The sequence below is a fragment of the Sus scrofa genome, chromosome 16, assembly GCF_054392235.1.
Source record: "Sus scrofa isolate SSC_HxYL_T2T_F1_AM1 chromosome 16, Sscrofa_HxYL_maternal_Yorkshire_Landrace_v2.0, whole genome shotgun sequence".
NCBI lineage: Eukaryota > Metazoa > Chordata > Mammalia > Artiodactyla > Suidae > Sus > Sus scrofa.
The window spans coordinates 47,289,128-47,312,144 of NC_139398.1; the positions used below are offsets into that span (position 1 = coordinate 47,289,128).

At 39.3% G+C, this 23,017-nt stretch overlaps 1 protein-coding gene across 8 annotated transcripts in view; it reads right to left on the reverse strand.

The window, feature by feature from the left end:
- The window catches only part of ANKRD55 (ankyrin repeat domain 55), a 164,092-nt gene that overhangs the window by 128,639 nt on the left and 12,436 nt on the right, over positions 1-23,017 (reverse strand). For all 8 annotated transcript variants that reach the window (XR_014831343.1, XR_014831344.1, XR_014831345.1 and 5 more), the window contains one exon: positions 6,462-6,584. Coding sequence is in view for 2 of the 8 variants with exons in the window: in XM_021076740.2 (XP_020932399.2) it covers positions 6,462-6,584 (123 nt within the window). In the remaining 6 variants the exon portion in view is untranslated. The remainder of the gene's footprint in view (positions 1-6,461; positions 6,585-23,017) is intronic.

The window sequence follows — 23,017 nt, forward strand, 5'->3', positions numbered from 1 at the left end:
AAATTCTTGCTAAAAAAGGCCACCTTTATTAAAATACTTCTCTGTTTTTGGAATCAATATAGGCCACGTTTCGGTTTTTCATGTTTTCTTCTTGAATAAAAACAGATGAAGTTACACATTCTGATTAACTTTTCAGGGCTTGTTGGAACAAGCTAGGCTGGTGAGGCAGAATCCAGGTGCTTCACACTCCTTCAGGTGAAGAAACCAATGCCAGACACATCCCTTGCCCACCTGAGACTTGCTTAGATGTTTTTTTGATTGGAGATTCATGTTGAGGTTGCGATTCTTCTCTAGGTTAACTGCAAACTATGACCACAGAGACCCCTGAAGCCCTGAAAATGGATAAATACTAGGACTGCTGTTCTTACTGAAAGACTGCAGCTGGGAACCCAGTTTCTCTCCAAATCTCTCCCTTTTAATATTCTTCCAGGCATCTGTACTTGGTAAAAGCAGCAATGAAGTGCTATGTCTTAAATAGTGGCAAAATTTTCTTTCTTTCTCTCTCCTCTACCCTCTCTCTTCTTTTCTCTTCTCTTTTTCACTCTCTCCCTTTTCCTTCCTTCCTTCTTTCCTTCCTTCCTCCCTCCTTCTCTCCTCTCCCTTTCCTTACTTTCCCTTTCCTTCCTTTCCCCCTTCCCCTTCCTTCCCTTTTTCCTTTCCCTTCCCCTCCCCGTTCCTCTTCTCTCCCCTCCCCTCCTCTCCTTTCCATGTTGAATTGCTCCAGCACCACTTGTTGACTCCTGTTGAAGAGGACTTCTTCCAATGAACTGCATTTGAACCTTTGACAAAGATCAGTTGAGCATATTTGTGTGAGTCTAGTTCTGAGTTCTCTATTCCTTTCCATTGATCTGTGTGTCTATTCTTTAGCCAATACCACATAGTCTTGCTTTCTGTAGCTACATACTAAGTCTTGAAACTGGGTAGACAGATTACCCCCATTTTCTTTTTCAAAATTGTTTTAACTATCCTATTTTTATGCCTTTCTATATAAATTTTAGATAATCTTGTCTATATCTACAAAAACATCTTGCTGGAGTTTGATAGACATGGCATGAACCTGTTTATGAATTTGGAGAGCATGCAGTTTACTACACTGAATCTTCTAATCCATGAACATGGTATGTTTTTCCATTTGTTTAGATCTTTGGTTTCTTCCATCAGCATTTTACAGTTTTTGGTATACAAATCTTGTATGTATTTTGTTTTATTCACACTTAAACATTTTTATTGAGTGATTTTAATTGTTATTGCGGTTTTAATTTTGGTGTCCACAGGTTCATTTCTGGTACACAGAAATACATTTGTTTTTGTGTATTGATCTTGTATCCTATGACACTGCACAAGTCACTAGTTGAAGGATTTTTTTCATAGGTTCCTTAGGATTTTCTATGTAGACAACCAAGCTGTGCAAAAAAGGAAGAGTTTTATTTTTTCCTTTCCTTTTCTTTCTTTCTTTTTTTTTTTTTAAGGGCCACACCCCTCAGCATATGGAGGTTCCCAAGGCTTGGGGTCCAATCGGAGCTACAGCTGCTGGCCTAGACCACAGCCACAGCAACGTCAGATCTGAGCCATGTCTGTGACTTATACCACAGTGCACAGCAACGCCAGATCCTTAATCCACTGAGCAAAGCCAAGGATTGAACCTACAACCTCATGGTTCCTCATCGGATTCATTTCTGCTGCGCCATGATGGGAACTCCCTCTTTTTTCCTTTTCAATATAGATGCTTTTTCTTTTCTTTTCTTGCCTTTTTGCACTGGCTAGAATTTCCAGCACTATGCTGACTATGAGAGAGAGTGGACATATTTGCTTTGTTCCTGGTCTTAGGAGCAAAGAATTCAGTCTTTCACCAGTAAGTAAAATGTTAGTTCTAGGGGTTTTTTGTACAACTCTTTATCAAACTGAAAAAGTTCCACTCCACTACCATTTTTCTGAGTTTTTTTTTATCATTAATGTGTATTAAATTTTGTCAAATGCTCTTCTTCTTTTTTTTTTTTTTTCTTTTTGTCTTTTTTTTAGGGCTGCACTGGCAGCATATGGAGGTTCCCAGGCTAGGGGTCCAATCAGAGCTGTAGCCGCTGGCCTACACCATAGCCATAGCAACACCAGATCCGAGCCACATCTGCAACCTACAACCACAGTTCATGGCAATGCCAGATCCTTAACCCACTGAGTGAGGCCAGGGATTGAACTTGCATCATTATGGATGATAGTTCAAATGCCCTGTCTACATCAATTGATATCATCATGTGATTTTTCTTCTGTAGCTGCTTAATATGATGGATTACATTGATTGATTTTCAAATATTGAACCAGACTTACATTCCTAGGACAAACTCTACTTTGTCATGGCGCACAATTCTTTTTAACATACTACTGAATTCCGTTTGTTAATATTTTGCCAAGGATTTCTGTATCTGTATTAATGCGGAGTACTAGTCTGTATGTTTATTTTTTATATCATCTCTGTCACATTTTCATATTAGAATAATACTAGTTTAATAAACATAACTGAGAAAAGTTCCCTTCTCTTATCACTTATGGAAGAGATTATGTAGAATTGATATTAATTTTATTTAAAAGTTTTTTTTCTTCATTTTATTCAGACACATACCCCCGAGTAGAATTGCTGAAGCATATGGTAGTTCCATATTTAGGTTTTTTCCCTTTGGCTGTGAAGTTCCCAGGCCAGGGACTGAGTCTGCAGCACAGCAGAGAGCCAAGCCACAGCTGTGACAGTGCTGGATCCTCAAACTGCTTAGGCCACTAGGGAACTCCTAGTTTTAGTTTTTTGAGGAACCTACTATTTTCCACAATGTCTACACCAATTTACATTCCCACCAACAGTGTTCTAGGTTTCCCTTTTCTCCACATCCTCACAGACATTTGTTACTTGTGAGTGTGTGTGTGTGTTTCCTTCTTTCTTTTTAGGGCTACAACTGTGGCATATGGAAATTTTTGGGCTAAGGGTCAAATGGAGCTGCGACTGCCAGCCTACATCACTGGCATAGCAACGCACTATCCAAGCTGCATCTGTGACCTACAGTGCAACTTGTGGCAATCCTGGATCCTTAACCCACTGAGCGAGGCCAGGGCTGGAACAAACATCTTCATGGAGACCTTGTTGGGTCCCTAACCTGCTGAACCACAATAGGAACTTTTTTTTTTTTTTTTCCCCTGGCCATGCCCATGGCATGTGGAAATTCCTGGGCCAGGGATCAAACCCCTGCCACAAAAGTGACCTGAGCCATAGAAGTGAAAAGACTGGATCTTTAACTTGCTGAGCCACCAGGGAACTCTCATTTAAAAGTTTATAGACGTCTCCAGTGAAATCACCTAGGCCTGATGACGGGAATTTTTCTTTTTCTGGAAATTTTGAAGTTATGAATTTAATTTCCTTAATAGTGTGTGTGTGTTTCTTTTTCCTTTTTAGGGCCACACCTGTGGCACATGGAAATTCCTGGGCTAAGGGTTGAATGGAGCCGTAGCTGCTGGCCTATACCACTGCCAAAACAATGCACAATCCAAGCAAATATTATTCAAATAATATTTCCTATTGGATGAACTGTGGTAGTCTTTTTTGAGGAATTGATCTATTGCATTTAAATAGTAAGAGTTGTTTGCTGTATTCTCTTATTATCTTCTAGATGATTGTAGGGTCATTCCTGATGGTGATAATTTGTATTTTCTTTAATTTTCTCTTTGTCATTATTGCTAGAGGTTTGTCAATTTTACTGATCTTGTCAAAGAACTATTTCTTATTTTTCTGTTTTCAATTTCATTGATTTCTATTCTTCTCTATATTATTTCTTCTGTTTTCTTTGGATTTAGTTTACTCTTCGTTTTCTAGATTCTTGAGGTTAGCACTTAGATTATTGACCAATACTTTTTCTACTAATGAATGTCTTTAGTGCTATAAATTTCTCCTTTAGCATTGCTTTAGCTATGTCCCACAAATTCTGATATGCCCTATCTTCGTTTCCATTCATAGTCAGGCAGTACAAGTCAGGATTGAATGCAATCAGTCTGGGTCTTGCACTTATCACACAAGTGGTGTTTAACCTTTGATTCTCCTCATTTCCAACTTCTCACCCTAAGGGAAGTAAGTCAGCTTAAAAAAAAAAAAAAATGAAGGAGTTCCTACTGTAGCACAGTGGAAACAAATTCAACTAGTGTTCATGAGGTCATGAGGATGCGGGTTCGATCTTTGGTCTCGCTCGGTGGGTGGGGGATCTGGCATTGCCATGAGCTGTGGTGAGCTGTGGTGAAGGTCATAGAAATGGGTCGGATCCCACCTTGCTGTGGCTGTGGTGTAGGCCGGCAGCTGTAGCTCTGATTCCACCCCTAGCCTGGGAGCTTCCATACGCCACAGGTGTGGCCCTAAAAAGCAAAATTAAAAAACAAAACAAAACAAAACAAAAAACACCCAAAAAACTACCATGGATAAATTAGGGAACAACCACTCACTTTACAAAACATTTTACTTATTTATTTTGGTCTTTTTGTCTTTTCTAGGGCTGCTTCCCACAGCATATGGAGGTCCCCAGGCTAGGGGTCTAATTAGAGCTGTAGCTGTCGGCCTACGCCAGAGCCACAGCAACATGGGATCTGAGCCACGTCTGAGACCTACACCACAGCTCACGGCAACGCCAGATCCTTAACCCACTGCAAGGCCAAGGATCAAACCTGCAACCTCACGGTTCCTAGTCGGATTTGTTAACCACTGCACCATGACGGGAACTCCTAGGAAACATTTCACTGTCATGATAAGGGAATCCCAAGCTCCTCTTGGGACAGGTAAACTGATTAAAAATCATTAATGACTTCCTAGAAGTCCTGGGACAGAGAAAGCAGTGATAGACTCTTTGTTATAGTTCCATAGGTCCTAAGGCTGACACTTCTTCCTCTTCTGTTCCTCCTCTTCCTTCCTCCCTTCCTCCTCCTCCTTCGCCTCTTCCATCTTCTTCCTCTTCATTTTCTAAGTTTTTTTTTTTTGTCTTTTTGCCATTTCTTGGGTCACTCCCACAGCATACGGAGGTTCCCAGGCTAGGGGTCAAATCGGAGCTGTAGCTGCCGGCCTACGCCAGAGCCACAGCAACGTGGGATCCGAACTGCATCTGCAACCTACACCACAGCTCAGGGCAACACCGGATCCTTAACCCACTGAGCAAGGCCAGGGATTGAACCCGAAACCTCATGGTTCCTAGTTGGATTCTTTAACCACTGAGCCATGACAGGAACTCCTTAAGCTTATTTTCTTTCCATTTTTCATACTATCTCATTTCTATTTTTTCTATTTTTGAGTTCATTCTCGTTTCCTCTGCTTCCTCATTCTGCTGCAGAGCTTAGCCATTGATATTTCAATTGTAATTATTATATTTTTCAATTTTAAAATTTTCCATTTGGTTCTTGTTTATATCTATTATTTCTTTGCTGAACTTTTCTATTTTTTTTTTTTTTCGTTTGCTTCAAGCACGTTTGTAATAGCTCAATGAAGCATTTTTTTCATGGTTACTTGAACATCTTTGCCAGATAATTTCAACATGTGTGATCTCAGTGTTGGTATCTATTAATCTTTTCTATTTGGTTTGAGGTCTTCCTGTTTCTTGGTATGACAGGTGATTTTTCTATTGAAACTTGAACATTTTGGGTATTGTGTTATGAGCTGCCTAATGTTACTTAAACCCTCTATTTTACCTGGTTTTCTCTGACACTGCTCCAAAGTGAAAGGGGGTGCCACCTCATTATTGCCAGATGGGTTTAGAAGTCTAAGTCCCCTACTTAGCCTCTACTGACATCTAAGAGAGAAGACTTCATTACTGAGTGGTGGTGAGAGTCCTAATTCTTAAAAGGATTCTTCTGACACTGCCTCAGCAGGTAGAGGGATAGGGATATGGGGAACTCATTACCAGGTGGAGGTGGAGGTCCAGGTTCCCTACTTAGTCTTGGTTAGAATGCATGGGGCTGGGGTCATAGTTTTTTTTTTGTTTTTTTTTTGGTGGCAGTGTTTGTTAGCGTAAGCTTATTATTGACTAAAAAATTTCTGTCTTTCTTTGTGGTTCCTTTCTTGTTTCTTTGGCTAGAGAGCAGGCTTCTGCTGGGGGCTTTTTTGACCTATGTCTGTTGGTATTTCTGCATTATTGGCCTCTTCAACTCCAAGTCTGGGAAATATGAACCCAGGAAAACTTACCACTAAGTCATTTATTGGGCCCCAAGGTCCTGGCTGGTCTGTCATTTTCTGTCCACTTTCCAGAGTGTTTTTATATTTATTTTATATGTTTAATGTTCATTTATATGTTTACTTAATGTTCAGAATTTCAATATTTGTGTCTCATTAAATGAAATACTCCGGAACCTGTACACAGCTACAGGAAGGATATTCCTTGGCCCTCATCTCTGTAGGGTTTCTCTCAAAGGATAGAGCAGGACATCTTGTAGGACCCAACATGCATACAGCTCACCTTCACTGTCACAGCATTCTAGGATGGACGGGTCTTCCCGAATCACGGCAGTGAGAGCATTGACATCTCCGTTAGATGCTGCCTGATAAACCATGGTGAGGTCAACTTCTTCAGATGAATCACCTACATGAATCAAACAGAGACAAACTTAGTATGTGGAGAGAATTCACTGAAAGAATAACAACACGCAAGGTGTCACCCACACAAGTGATTCATGAAAATCTCTCTGGTGAATCCAGGCAGAAGGCTGAGTCATCCTGTGCACATGCACCTTCACCACTACTGGGGAAAGGTGGACCACTGTGGGCCATGCTGTAACATCATCATACATTGGAGGGAGCCTGGGGGATCAATGTCCTCTGAGATTTAATGCTTCTTTCCAGACTACTTGAAATCAGTGAGATCAGATTCAGATTGGAAAGTGGATCCCTTATCTTGGTTCTAGCTTTGTTTTTGATCTGGAACATGTTACCTTCCCTTTCTTTCTTTCTTTCTTTTTTTTTTTTTTTTTGTCTTTTTGCCATTTCTTGGGCCGCTCTCACAGCATATGGAGGTTCCCAGGCTAGGGGTCTAAACTGAGCTGTAGCCACCGGCCTACACCAGAGCCACAGCAACTTGGGATCCGAGCCACACCTGCAACCTACACCACAGCTCACAGCAACACCAGATCCTTAATCCACTGAGCAAGGGCAGGGGTCGAACCCGCAACCTCATGGTTCCTAGTCGGATTTGTTAACCACTGAGCCATGACGGGAACTCCTACCCTCCCTTTTCAATGACTAAGTTTTCCCACGTTTGAGGGAAACATTTGCTTCCTATTCTCTGTCCCTCAGATGTACTCTCTACTCTTTTTCTCCTGCTCTGCACCCTAATGTCTGACCTTGCTGACTGCATCACCCAGACCCTCTGCCCCTCAGTATCCCTGAGAGGCACCAGCAGGAGAGTGGTGAGGAGGGGAGAGAGAGAGCAGGGGCATTTCTTCCTGCCTTCCCCTAGTGCAGAGTCTAGCAGTAGCAGCTTTTCTCACATCAGGGTGGGGGGGGGGGTCCTCCTCCATAGAACCAGCCCTTACTGGACTCCCTTTGGTAACAAACATTGTCCTTTCAACCAGCTTCATCTCTGTATATAGTCCTTTCCTGAAAGCCCTTCCTTTGAACCATTTGGGGTTTCATGACATGGTGTTTTTAAAAGAAACAGGGCTGTATGCAACTCTTTTCAACATGGTAGCCACCTGTATTATACCTTTGTGTGTGATTGAACCAATGAATAGTATTTCCAAAAGTGACAACAGAACTGTGGGTCACCTGACCCCAGAGGAGCACTGGAGGGGCTATGAGACAAATTCTGTTTGCAGGGACACCTCTTGTGAGGTGCTGCGCTGAGCCCCTCTACTTAATTTCTCCCACACATGGCTGTGGTACAGGGAAAATATATGTATATAAGAAAAGTTTTAAAAATTGTGTCTATAGACATTATGCCAGATATACTTTACAGTTATAATTAATCTTTAGTTGGCAGTGGTCCTAACCCTTTGGCTTGGTTTCTCTGTCCCCGTATTTCTGGGCAGTCATTAATGACTTTTTAACCAGTTGACCTGTCTCAGGAGAAGCTCGTCATTGAAAATGATTCACTTACGACAATAAACTGCTTTGTAAAGTAAATGGTTGCTCCCTAGTTTATCCATAATACATGGTTTATCCCAGTTTATCCATTGTAGCATAGTAGTACTGCTACAAACATGTACTGTTAGTACATGTTTTACTATGTAAAAACATAGTAGGTGTTGTTTTTAAAGCCAACTCACCTGTACAATTGCCTAAGGGCTGGAAGTGGGTGGAGAGGGATGGCAAAGTCAAATGCCACTTCTAAGGACTAAGCACTCTGGAGCCACACCATGGGGGTTCAGTTCGTGGTTCGTACTAACCAGTTGTGTAAATTTGAGCCAGTTTCCCTCTCTGGGCCTTAGTTTCCTTTTAAAGACTGGAGATGATGATGTTGACAACCATCTATCTCATAAGATTGCTGTGAGGAATGAGTTAATATTTAATCCTATGTGTTTTTAGAACAGGTCATGGTGGAGTTCCTGTCATGGCTCAGTGGTTAACAAATCCGATTAGGAACCATGAGGTTTTGGGTACGATCTCTGGCCTTGCTCAGTGGGTTAAAGATCTGGCGTTGCCGTGAGCTGTGATGTAGGTCACAGATGTGGCTCGGATCTCGCATTGCTGTGGCTCTGGCATAGGCCGGCAGCTACAGCTCTGATTTGACCCCTAGCCTGGGAACCTCCATATGCCACAGGAGTGGCCCAAGAAATGGCAAAAAGACAAAAAAAAAAAAGAACAGGTCATGGCATGTTGTAAATACTGTATATACTTTGGTACTACTGTTACTTTTTTGGGGGGAGAGTGTACATGCTTAGAGAGCATCAGTAATCTGGGACATGTAGAGAGAAACATCCCTCTGATGATGCTAGATAAAGGATCCATAATTGCACAGAACAGTCACTCTCTATTAGAAACCCTCCCAGGAGTCTAGACATTTTGCTAAGATTGCTCACAGTATCTTTGGGCACAAGAACAGGGCCCAAACTTAAGGACAAAGATGGGCCTGGTATCTGGCTATATGTTCACATGCAAAGATGCTGGTGATGGCACTTCAGAGGGAAGATCCTGATGTTGGGCTAAGAAACACTGTATTATAGCCTGTTTATATACATACAACGTGTCTATGTAACATATGTAAATGCATTTATAACCTGCTAATCACTGAGTGCAATAAAATCTGTCAGGCACATTCATCACACTGTTGAGTACATACAACTGAGGGAGACAAGGAGTAACATTGCCTAATAGAATTAGAATCCCTAATAATTTGCCAGACAGATTCTAATAACATTGTATTTAATAGGGATAAACATAAGGTAATACCTCTGAGTCCATAAAATACCCAGTTGAATGAACTGAAGGGTGGTTGAACCTGTACTGTTTTTTTTTTGTTTGTTTTGTTTTGTTTTTAGGGCCACACCTGCGGTATATGGAAATTCCCAGGCTAGGGGTCAAATCTCAGCTGTATCTCCTGGTCTGCACCATGGCTCACGGCAACGCTGGATCCTTAACCCAGTGAACGAGGCCAGGGATCAAATCTGCAGCCTCATGGATAATAGTTGGGTTCGTTACTGCTGAGCCATGATGGGAATTCCAAAACCTATAGTTTTTATTCCTCAACATTTTCTCACCCTGCGGTGACCTTAACCTAATTACTCTCTAAGGACCACCTCTCTTCACTTTCAGCCTATGGGCTGATTCAGAATGGAGAATGACTTGACACATGATGGACAGTGGAAAGAAAGAGATGTGTTTATTCTGGAGATTACTCTGTGTGGTCATAATGGTTGCCTTCAGATATTTGAAGGTTTTTTTTAAAAAAATTGTATGGTAAATATACAAAAAACTTATCATTTTAACCATTTTTAAGTGTAGAATTCAATGGCATGCTGTACATTCACATTGTTGTGCAACCATCACCACTACCCATCTCCAGAACTCTTTTCATCTTCCAAAGCTCAAACTCTATACCCATTAGACAAAAACTCGCCATTCCTCCTTCTATCCATCCCTGGAAACCACCATTCCACTTTCTGTTTCTGAATGTGACCACTCTAGATACCCCATTTAAGTATAATCAGAAATATCTGTCCTTTACTGATCGGCTTATTTCATAATGTCTTCTAGATTCATCCACACTGTAGCATGTGTCAGAATTTCCTTGTTTTTAAAGGTTGAATAATAATCTGTTGCATGTGTGTACCACATTTTGCTTATTCATTCATCCATCAGTGGACACTTGGGTTGTTTCTACCTTTTGGCTATTGTGAAAATGCTGCTGCAAACATGGGTATACAAATAACATCTTCATAAACTCCTTTCACTTCTTTGGGGTATATACTTAGAAGTGAAATTGCGGGATCATGTGATAATTCTATTTTTAATTAAAAAATTTAAAAAATTAAAAGAATTTTTTTTTTTGGGGGGTCTTTTTAGGGCCACTCCCATGGCATATGGAAGTTCCCAGGCTAGGGGTCAAATCAGAGCTAAAGCTGCTGGCCTGCGCCACAGCCTCAGCAATGCGGGATAGATTCCAGCCAAGTCTGCGACCTATGCCACAGCTCACAGCAACGCCAAATTCTTAACCCACTGAGTGAGGCCAGGGATCAAACCAGTGTCCTTTAGGATACTAGTCGGGTTTGTTACTGCTTAGCCATGATGGGAACTCCCTATTTTTAATTTTTTAAGGAACCATCACACTGTTTTCCAATGTGGCTGAAACAATTTATATTCTCACCAAAAAATGCACAAGGATTCCAATTTCCCCATGTTCTTACCTATACTTGTTATTTCCCATTTTTGCTTCTTGTGTTTGTTTTAATGATAGCTAGCTTAATGGGTTTGAAGTGATATCTTGGGTTTTGACTTGTATTCCTCTATGATTAGTGATATTGAGCATCTTTTCATGTGCTTTTTGGCTATTTGTATATCTTCTCTGGAGAAATGTCTAAGTTTTTGACCATTTTTAATTGGGTTGTTTAAGTTGTAGAAAATTTTAATAGATTCTGGATATTAACTCCATATCAGATATATAATTTGCATATATTTCTTCTCATTCTGTGCATTGCCTTATTACTTTATTGATAGTGTCTTGATGCACAAAAGCATTTAAATTTGATGTAGCTTAATTTGGAGTTCCTGTCGTGGCTCAGTGGTTAATGAATCCGACTAGGAACCATGAGGTTGCAGGTTCGATCCCTGGCCTTGCTCAGTGGGTTAAGGATCCAGTGTTGCCGTGAGCTGTGGTGTAGGTCGCAGACATGGCTCGGATCCCGCATTGCTGTGGCTCTGGTGAAGGCTGGCGGCTACAGCTCTGATTAGACCCTTAGCCTGGGAACCTCCATATTCCGCGGGAGCGGCCCAAGAAATGGCAAAAAGACAAAAAAATAAAAATTAAAAATAAATAAATAAATAAATTTGATGTAGCTTAATTTGTCTATTTTCTTTTGTTGACTGTGTTCTTGTCATCACATCCAAGATATTATTACCAAAGTCAATGTCATGAAGCTTTCCTCTTACATTTTCTTCTAAGAGTTTTATAGTTTTAGGTCTTATGTTTAGATATTTGATCTATTTTGAGTTATTTTTTATAGATGGTGTTAATATAAGGGTCTGACTTCGTCGTTTTTGCATGTGGCTATCTAGTTGTTCCAGCACTACTTGTTGAAAAGATAATTCTTTCCCCACTGAATGGTCCTGGCACCTTTGTTGACTCATCAGTTGACTACAGATGTATGAGATTATTTCTGGACTCTCAGTTCTATTCCAGGGATCTATATGTCTGTCTTTATGCCAGTACTACACTGTTTTGATTGCTGTGGTTTTAAAATATGTTTTGAAATCAGGAAGTGTGAGACATCCACCTTTGCTCTTCTTTTGTAAGATTTTTTTTTTTTTTTTGGTTATTTGTAGTCCCTTGAGATTCCTTATGAAATTTAGGATGGATTTTTATACCTATGCAAAAATACCACTGGGATTTTTATAGGGATTGCACTGAATCTGCACATCTCTTTGGGTAGTACTGATATCTTAATATTGTCTTTTAATCCATAAAACAAAAAATGTCTTTCTATTTATTGGTGTCTAATTTCTTTCAGCAATGTTTTGTAGTTTTCAGTGTATAAGTCTTTCACCTTCTTCATTAATTTTATGGTTAAATTTCTCTGTGAAATGCCAGCAGTTAGAAATAGCAGTGGGTGAAGTTCCCGTCATAGCTCAGCAGAAACAAATCTGACTAGCATCCATGAGGATGTAGGTTCAATCCCTGGCTTCACTCAGTGGGTTAAGGATCTGGTATCGCAGTGAGCTGTGGTATAGACTGCAGATGCGGCTCAGATCTGGTGTTGCTATGGCTGTGGCATAGGTCAGTAGCTATAGCTCTGATTTGACCCCTAGCCTGGGAACTTCCACATGCCACAGGTGTGGTCCTAAAAAGACAAAAAAAAAAAAAAAAAAAAAAAAAAGACGAAAAAAGAAATAACAGTGGGTGAGAATGGCAGAAGGGTATTTTAATTGTTAGATCACTGTAAAAATGTCCCGCGTCTCCTCAAGAGGTAGTAAGCTTCCTGTCATTAAAGATCCACAGAAAAGAAAATCATGGACTTGCAGAATAGACTTGTGGTTGCCAAGGGGGAGGGGGAGGGAGTGGGGTGATTGGGGAGCTTGGGGTTAACAGATACAAACTGTTGCCTTTGGAATGGATTAGCAATGAGATCCTGCTGTGTAGCACTGGGAACTATGTCTAGTCACTTATGATGGAGCATGATAATGTGCGAAAATAGAATGTGTACATGTATATGTAACTGGGTCACCATGCTGTACAGTAGAAAAAAATTGTATTGGGGAAATAACTTAAAAAAATAATTATAAAATGAAAAAAAAAAAAAAAAAAAGATGGCCCATCTTGGCTAGATGGTCATCAAGGAAGTATATTGCCAAAGGGATTCAGACATGGAGTGAAGCACAAGGTAAGGAGAAAGGAAGATGTGTGAGGCAGAAGAGAACATATTTAAGAGTTTCTCCCAGCCCTGAGATACCATAGAAAACTACAGAGTGATTTAGGAAGTGAAGGTGTGCTTCCATAGGGGCTGTGTAAACACAGTCAACTTAAATTGCAGTCAATGCAACTAATTAGGCCTAACTTTGAGCTAGTATAACGAATTTCTATAGAAATGAGGAAGGGTGAAGCAAAAATAACAGGTATGATGATCCTGATGGAATCTAAAATAAAGACAAGAAAAAAATTTTCTACCAAAGATCACAAACCATTTAAGATATGAAGAATATCTACATAAACAAATAATACATAAAATCTTTCTACTCTCCTTCCTTTTATCCTTATCCCTCTGGCTATCTATTATCTATCAATTGTTTGTCTAATTATCTATCTGGTATCACCTATGAATCTATTTATCACCTACCATCTATTTATCATCTACTTATCTTTCTTTCTATTGAGCTTTAGAGGAAGAGAATGGTTTGAATGACTTTTTCCCTCTGTGCAAAAGTAAAACATACTTATATATGGGTGCATAAAGAAAATTTCTAAAATTCACAGAGACTGAAAGTAGAGAAAATGGAAAACAGATATAATAAAGGAAAGAGGAAGAAAAAAGCATGTAAACAGATGTGGATTATATTTTATAAAAACATTATGCATATATGAAAAATGTAAAAGATGAGAACATGAATCAAGATGTCAATAATTTCTTAGATATTATTCAGAACTTTATATTTTTTAAACTCTCTATTATGAATTTATATATATTTTATAATCATCAAAATAAACCAAGTGTTTTTTTTCCCCTAAATGGTCAGAGAGGAGTATGTCTTTTTTTTTTTTTTTTTTTTCTTTTCAGGGCTGTACATGCATCATATGGATGTTCCCAGACTAGGGGTCAAATCAGAGCTGCAGCCTACACCACAGCCACAGCATCATCAGATCCAAGTTGTGTCTTCGACCTACACCACAGCTCACAGTGGGATCCCTAACCCGCTGAGTGAGGCCAGAGATCAAACCTGCATCCTCATGGATACTAGCCAGCATCGTTACTGCTGAGCCACAATGGGAACTCCAGTAGTATGTCTTATTAGCTTTACATCAGTGTGTTACTACTAGAAGAGTAGACAGAGCCTGGTATGTCTATAACCAGAAAACAAATCCTTGATATTTGACAAAGTGCTAAAAAAGGAAAAGAATTTTCTAATTCTGACTTTTATAAATACCCTAGTAGATTTTTTTTAAATGTACATTTTGAATTTTTATTAGTTTTTACCTAAACATTAGGATAGATTTTTTTTGAAATCACTACTTCCCTTATTTTTCATGGTTAAAAACCTTGTAAACAGTTTTCTGGATGTGTCATAAGTTATCTACATAATCCCAAGGGCCTAGATCTTTCATAGTAGGATTTCAGATATATGACAGGCTGCTAGAAATGTTTTGGATTAGAGCATCTTCCTCAAATTTTCCCAGATTTTATACAGATGTGAGCTCCTTTTCTAGAGTGTCACATGGTGGCTCTGTCCTTGGGTTATTATGGAGTTCCTTGGGAAGGCCCTCGACTACCTCAACTACTGGGCCCTCTTCGTTGAAATTACTTGGAGTTCAGCTTGGCATCTGTTCTGCTTAAGCTGAGACCATTTTGTGGAACAGCCAGGTCAATGTAAGGATAGATCAGGTACTGCAGCTTCAAGGGTCCAGAGCAGAGGGTCTTGAGAGGCTTTCTGAGGATTTTTGGGTGGCTGAACTCAGTGTAGAGTCCACCAGGGAAGTCTGGACTCATTGTAATTATGGGCAACTGCATAGGATTCTGCAGATATTCCTTGACTTTGTTTTGTTTTGGAGTGGAATTGACTGCATCTGAAGAACTGAAATTTATTCATTCACCCATTTATTTGAGATCTATCATAGGCCAGGGAAATTACAGATGCAAAGATTGTAGCGTCTCTTTTCCTAAGAATGACATGCCCTAGTGGGAAAATAAATGTGTAAATTATGATTGAGGTGGGACAGAGGAAGAATTATTTAAATGAAGAGTTTTCTGGGCATTCTCCTAATCTAGATCCTTCTATTTTCTCACAAGATTATCCTAGGAACTTTGGGGACAGTAGAGAAATTGGGGCTGCCTGGAATGATCTATCCACCAGGAGGTGAGGCCTTTCTGCTTTTCAAGAGGATACCAGGCCTTCACTGCACTCCAGTGGCTCCATGTAACAATATTGCCACCCACTGGTGAAAAAAAGTCTCTGTGGGCCTTAACTTGGGCCCTGAGCCAGGATGGTGCCAGTTCTGCTGGGTAGAATTAAAAGGCAGTCTGGAACTCTCTGGCCATGCAGGAACAAGTTTAAGGTCATTGACACAGTTGGCTGGCATCGAAACCAAATTAGTTTCTTGTGACTCATTCTATAGATCACGAGATACATAGCATACATGAAGGCAATAGAGAAAAAGAGTAAGAGGAAAGGCTCTAGGATCCAGTCGCCAGAGTTTGAAGCCTAGCACTGCCACTTTGCTGCTAGCTGTGTGATCTCTGGTGAGTTACTTAGCCTCTCTATTTTCATTTTCACTTGTCAAAGGGGTAAGAAGAATATTTACCTCACAGGTTTATTCTGAGAGCTAAAAGAGTTCATCCACATAAAGTGCAATGCCTGGCACAAAGCATTCAAAGCATGTCAATAATGGTATATTATCACTATTACTATTTTGACAGAGGAACCTGTCTTCTTTCCCCTTAATGGGACCCTTTGTCTTGCTCAGCAGGTAGAGGTTTTGTGAGCTGAAACATTTTGCTGTTTCTCATGTTTTCTCCTCTAGTCCCTCAGGGTGTATTGGCTGAGACTTTTTAAGAGTGTTTTATAAAGTGCCAGTCATATGGGAGGAAGAAAAAGAGTTTCTTTCTAACATTTTAAAGAGAAAAATAGCTCCAAGGTTCCTGCATGTACCAGCTGAGAACAAATACTCAAAGCAATCTTTATGTTGTGGGAGTGGAAAAGAAGGGATTTCATTCTGTGGGGAGGAAGTCTTGAAACAATATTATCTCAAGGGTAAATATCTGGCCACAATCAGACCTTTCTTCATAACCAGACTTGTGATGCAACACATGTAGAGTTTCTTTGAATCTCAGCCTGACTGTGTTCCTCGGGGTGATTCTTCTGACATGTGAGTGCCATTCCACAGTTAGTATCTCTACTGCACATGGGATAGGGGTTGGTGCTGGGAAATGGAACTTACTGCTCTAAGAAGCATGTCTGTGTTGAACTTCAGTGATCATGTCTCCCTAGAATGCCCTTTTCATATAATTAACTTTCATTTTAATAATACTAATCCTTAAAAAAGATCTCAATCTTCAATGCATAGGACTTTTAGTATGTGTACAATAAATGGATTGATTGATATATTGATTGGTATGCATGCTCAATGGGTTTTCTAACCCACTAGATTCTTGTGGAACTCTCCTTGATGTTAAAAATATTGTGTCAAGAAGTTCTTTGGTAAGTAGATAAGTACAAATCTTAAATGACTTTTATGAAGGATTGTGCTAGCCTAGCTGGCCTTTGGACATTGAAAAGTCAAATGTAATTTGACCACTGTTCCTTCGATCCTCCTTACTTTCTTTAGGCTCAATGTATATATAACACTGTGCTTTCCAGAAGTGGAAGTTGTTCATGTCAGGAATTTGCCATTTTAACTGGGGACTCTGGCAGGTGAGAAAGAGGTGAAGAAGCAAGGTTTAGGCAGGTTCAGTTGGACATGACAGCTGTTTTCAATTATTGGAAAAGCTGGAAGAGAGTTTAGACTTATTTACTATAGATCCAGTGGGAAGAAGTAGTCCTGGTAGACAGAATTTGGAATAATTAAGATATTTGATGGCTAGAGCTGTTTAGAACTAGAAAGTTTTATCTTGTGAGCTTTGTGCCTCGTCACTACCCATGACTAAGCAGTTTCTGATGAAGCATAGCTCAGGATGCTCTTGAGGAGATATCTGTATAAGTAGAAGTTTGCCCTCTAAGGTTCCATCTGTGATTCATATTAGATATGTCTTTCTCCCATCTGTGCAGAACCAAATAATGAATCTATTACTGTTAATGCACAATGACTATTGGGCTATAAGGGATTTGGAGAAGTGGGCTTTCCTTGAGTCTTTAAAAGGCATCTTCCAAGTGGCCCTCTACTGTGGCCACTTGTAAAATTGCCCGAAGCGTCCTGCTCCTGAAAAGAGTTTAAGAAAACAAATGCAATTTGGATGGGTGGTCCTAGTGTCAGAGAGTGAACAAATTTATCTCTCTGAAGTCTTTCAGCTTGGCATTGCTCCTGAATCCCTGTTACCGTTATATTCTATCAGCTGGCCTTCCATGGGTGTCTTTATTGTCTTGATTCTGCTTTTCCCCTCCTCATGGCTGTCTTGTGTGCTTCTAAAACTACTTTAACATAACTGAAGTGGAATCACTTCTTACTATATTAGGGTTGTTGCCTTATAAAAGGCACAGAATAAAAATCCAACATGGTGAATAGACAGCCTTCATATGACCACACTAGAATTTTGGCAGGATGTCTTTGCTTTTATTGAAGACAAAATCATGAACATCAGAGAGTATAAGTTAGAATAGTGTTGGATACATTGTAGATACTTGATAAATATGTTTACTTATTTAATTAGCATATTCTTTTCCAATTGGCAAACTGAAGCAAAGTAGAAATGAAGTCTCATTCTTCCTAATCCTTGGAAATAGAGAATTAGGGCAAGTGATGGAAGAAGCAGTCTTCTGCTTCTTCGAACAGTTTTATAAGGTATAGATAGCATCAGAATTTCAAGCAGAGTTGAAGTAAATGAACAGCTTCTGTCAACTCTCATATATTATGGATATATAGTTAAGTAAGGCTGGTTTAAACTGTATCATCAGAGCTGTGAGTATGTAAAAAAGTGACAACAGAAATTATTCCTCTGTAGCCAAGAAGTTTTGCTTCTCAGTTAAATTTGAATCTCATAAAGAACTCTCTTTTTGAACAACAGAAATATTAGCCAAATGTGTTACTATGAACTACTCTGGGCTAAGTTCTCTATTCTATAAAATGAGGTTGACTAACATCCCTGGGTCCCAAACCTGACTAAATAATATAATTACCTGGGGAGATTTAAAAAAAAACCAAAAAACAAAAACATGATACCTCAGTGCTAACCCCAGATATTTTGATTTAATTGATCAGTCATTTTATATGTTATTTCATTTTGGATTACAAAAATTAAGAAAATACAGATAAGAAAGTATATACTCAAAGATAACCACCATTAAGATGCTGGCGTTTTGTGTGTACTTGATTTACATGGCAGGATGGGCTTTCTTCCCACCCACCTTCTATCCTGGAACCTCCCTTCCTCTACCTGCCCATGTAATGTAATATGCAAATGGGGAGAAGAGCTAGCATGAGGGCCTTGGAAACCTAAAGGATCTGGTTTCTTCAGGATGTAGTTGGGAGCCTCTGCCCTTTTCACCTTCCCCTCTAAATCTAAACTGTCTTCTGTTCCCCATCCTGCACTCAAAATGGACATGGCTGAAAATAAGTGGGAACCCAACCCCAAGGCTATAGAAAAGAAAAGGCAAGTTCCTGAGGGGCAAGCATAAGGGTTAAAAGGTACAAAAATCTGTGAGGCCAGGAGACATAGAATAGGAGGGAGAAAGTCTTGGAAGGTGTTACAGCCTGGGGTGGGTAGCACCCTAGACAGTGGACTTGTGCCTGTGGCTGAAGCTTGGGGGCAGTGGCTGCTGGTGGGGCAGGACTCACTGACTAAAGCAGCATTGCAAATCTCAAGTATCCCACATGGTGATCTTTCTATGGATTAGAATACAATCATAGAACCTGAAGGAAATGACTGAAATATTCTGAGATCCTGTGTGAGTTTGGCTAACACGAAGGACATTTTGTGACTCATTTATTAAGTGAATCTCTCTCTTCCTCTACCCTGAATTCCCCTTCCACAATAAGGGACCCCGTGAAGGGTAATAGTAGAAGGATCTAATGACTGGCTTGTCAGGTCCCTCATTAGAATGGAGGCAGGCCTAACAGCCGAAACAGGATAAGTTTTTAGCTGCAGATTGTGGGTAGTGTATGTGTTCCTGGGGAATGGTTGAAGCAATTCCTACTGATCTGAGGATACAGAGGTATTTTAATGTTGTAACAACCAGGGAGTAATAGTTCTGATCATAGCGTTGGAGTTACATTTTACAAAAAAGAAATAATGCTGTACATAAAATTTTGATTTTTGCTCTTTTTCAAATACTTAATATTGGATCATATTTTCCCATAGCATAAGTAAGATTTGAAAATGTTATTTATAAAATATGGCATAAAATCCCATTGAATGGACTTAGCACAACTGATTTAAAAATGCCCTTATTATTGAACATTTGTTTCTCTTTGTCAGGGGAATTATTAATTCTGTGGATATTCCAAAAAAATTCTTTTTTTTCATCTTTTCTAGGGCCGCATATGGAGGTTCCTAGGCTAGGGGTCTAATTGGAGCTGTAGCCACCGGCCTATGCCAGAGCCACAGCAACATGGGATCTGAGCCACGTCTGTGACCTACACCACAGTTCACAGCAATGCTGGATCCTTAACCCACTGAGCGAGGTCAGGGATCGAACCCGCAACCTCATGGTTCCTAGTCAGATTTGTTAACCACTGAGACACGATGGGAACTCCGCAAAAAAAGTTCTATAACATTCTTGCATACATTTCTTTTTGCGCATGTTTGATTACTTCCTTTGGATGCATTTCTAGAAGTAAACTTGGGAATCAATGGGCTTGACTCTTTGTCAAACTGCCCTTCAGAAAGGCTGACCCAGCACACACTCCTAATATGGGGCCTGAGAGCATTTCATCGCATTCTTAATAACCTTGGGCATTATTGTTTTTTAAAAATTAATGCTGATGTGAAAGAAGGAAAATAGTATATCATTTTCAATGGTCGTTTCTTTCACTGTTCCAAAGAGAGAAGTTTTTTTCATATGCTTATGGCCATTTCATGAATTATTGGTGTCCTTTACATATTATTATTTCAAGGCATCTGTCTTTATTTAACTGCTTTGAAAGAGCTCTATATACAGGAAGGATACTAACTCTTCATCTGTCATCTATGCTGCAGTTATTTTTCCCTGTTTGCCACTTAAGTTCTCAGTTTGTTTTGCTGGTTTTCAAAATCTATGGATGTTGAATATATGATTTATTGCTTTTATGATTAGAAAGGTCATAACCTGTGAAATCTTATACCTATTTGTTAGCATTTAGCTATAATTAATACAGAACTTTTAAACTTCATTTTTGTATGCCACAATTACCTTTTTCCCCAAATACTGGATAATTCTCCCTTTCCTCACTAATTTGTAAATTTACTGTATTACTTGTCATATAGTAACTAACTCGTTATTGACACCTTGGAGAAGGCTCCTCCTACAGCCCATTCACTGGAACCGTGGCTTGGAAAGCAGGGATCCCAGAATGGCCCTCTCTGCAGTGGCATATTCATGAATGTGGGAATTCAGCCAAGATGCACCTCAGTCACATTGCATAGAGTCTTGTGGTCTGTCTACAGTCAAGGTTCTTAGCCTTTTTGTGGTTTCTGCACAGTTTTGAGTTCTAAAATTTTTGGTAGCATATTTGAAGGAATCAGAAAACTCAGAACAATCCAGGGGTTAGCAAAAAGTCTGATACAATCACTTCTATGGACAACACCTGTTTCCCAGTAGCTATGAAAGCATCCATTGTAACTGCACTGTTCCCAGGGGTCTCCACCACTGTCTGAATAACAATCATAATGATGGTCAACAATTATTCCATGCTTGTTATACACCAGGCACTGTGCTAAACCTTTTCTAGAAATCAACTCATTTAAGGATTTATGAGGATTATTCCCATTTTATAGATGGAGAAACTGAGGCACAGGGCATGACAGTGATTTACCCAAAGTCACACAAGGAATAAGTGGTGAAACTCAGAGAAGACAGTAGGCTGTCAGGCCTCAGGTTCTACCCTCTGACCAATGTGCACTAGTGGCTATCACTGCCCATTTACTCAGAAGGCAAACTCCTCACATATTCCAGTGAACTTATGACCTTTTTTTGGACAACAATCCACATTCCATTCTCTCTTACTCACAGCAGCCTGCAGCCCACTCTCCAGAAGCTGTGAGGCTCAGCATTCTGCTGGATAAACATTAGTGTGCTAGAGTCTATACTTATTTGTGGCAAAAATAAAATTTACACATTAATTGAAAATTGGAAATGAATCTATGAAGAGCAGGTTGTACACGAAGGTGAGAACTGAAGGTAATGGTAATAGCATAAAGATTCTAAAGTGAGGTTGAGTAAATTCTTTTTAAATGCCAAGATAAATGTCACATGATCAAGGAACAAATAATTCTCAAACTGAAGCACAGAAAAAGAGTGAAATTTTCCTAATTTATTTTCTAAGGCTAGCATAAACTGTTAGCACACATCTCCTATAGACGGATCCAATTGTGAACACAGCATTCTAAGTTAAATAATTTAAACTCTACCAGACCAGATTCAATTGAATGTTGAAAGAATAATACACCATAACTGAATAGAATTTATTCTGAGATATAAAGATGTTTTGATTTTCTGGTATCAATTACTAAAATATATCACACCAATTTAAAAAAAGGAGAAAAACATGATTATATAAATAAAAAATAGAAAGGCATTTGATAAAATTTTACATCTGTTCCTAAAAAATGCTTAACAACCAGGAATAAAAAATTTCATTTTCGATTTGACTAACCACATTTATTTCTAATCAATTTCAAACTTCACACCTAATAGTGAAACAACTGAGAAAGAAAGGCAAACTTTATCTAATGCAGTAAGATATGAAGTAAAAAGAAATGAGATGATAATCATAAAGGAAGAACAAAACTATCATAATTTAATAAAAGCTAACTTTTATAAATGACTCATGTTCCATGTGCTGTCCTAACAATTTCCTTTGAATTAAGCTATTTATTTGTTTCAACAATTTTGGGAAATTGGTATTATATTTACCCTTACTTATAGATGAGGGAACTGAAGCACAGAGAGGTTTAGTGGTTTCCCCAAAGTTGTACAGCTATTTAATGGCAGAGCAGGATTTGAAACCAGTCCATCTTGTTTCATCCTATGCACCAAGATGGCACAATAGAACTAACCACAGAACCATTAGAATTAATAAAGTGATTTAAGTTAGCCAGACTTAAAAATAAATATGATGCTAGATAGTTTTATATTAAATAATATACGAAGGAGACTAACTCCTCCAGACACTTAAAATAACTCTTTACAGTGAAAATATAAAATGCTCAGTATTACTTATTCAGCATCTAAATGAGGAAAACTACAGAACAAAAGAGTTGGATTTGGAGTTCCCGCTATGGCTCAGTAAAAACAAACCCGACTAGTATCCATGAGGATGCAGATTTCATCTCTGGCCTCACTCAGTGGGTTACTGTGGTGTAGGGGTGCACTTCGCAGATGCGACTTGGGTCCCGCATTGCTGTGGCTGTAGAGTAGGTATGCAGCTGCAGCTCCAATTTGATGCCTAGCCTGGGAAATTCCATATGCTGCATCTGCGGCCCTAAAAAAAAAAGTTGGATGCTTTCTGTGGTCTCAGATAGGACAGCTAAAGAGCATAACAAGTTTTAATTATTACATACATTCATTTTTAATTTTAATGTCATTTCAATAAAAATATCCAATGTTTTTTTGGAGGGGGCTCAGAAAAATGATACTGGCTTTCATTTATAAAAAGAAATGGGTAACTTTATGATTTAAAGAAAAAAAAAAAAAGAATATACTTCTTATCTATACATAGAATCTCTTTGTAAGGATGCATAAGAAACTGCTTACATTGTTTTGCTTCCAGGAGGGGATTTGGATGGCTGGAGGGGTTAGGGTGGAGAA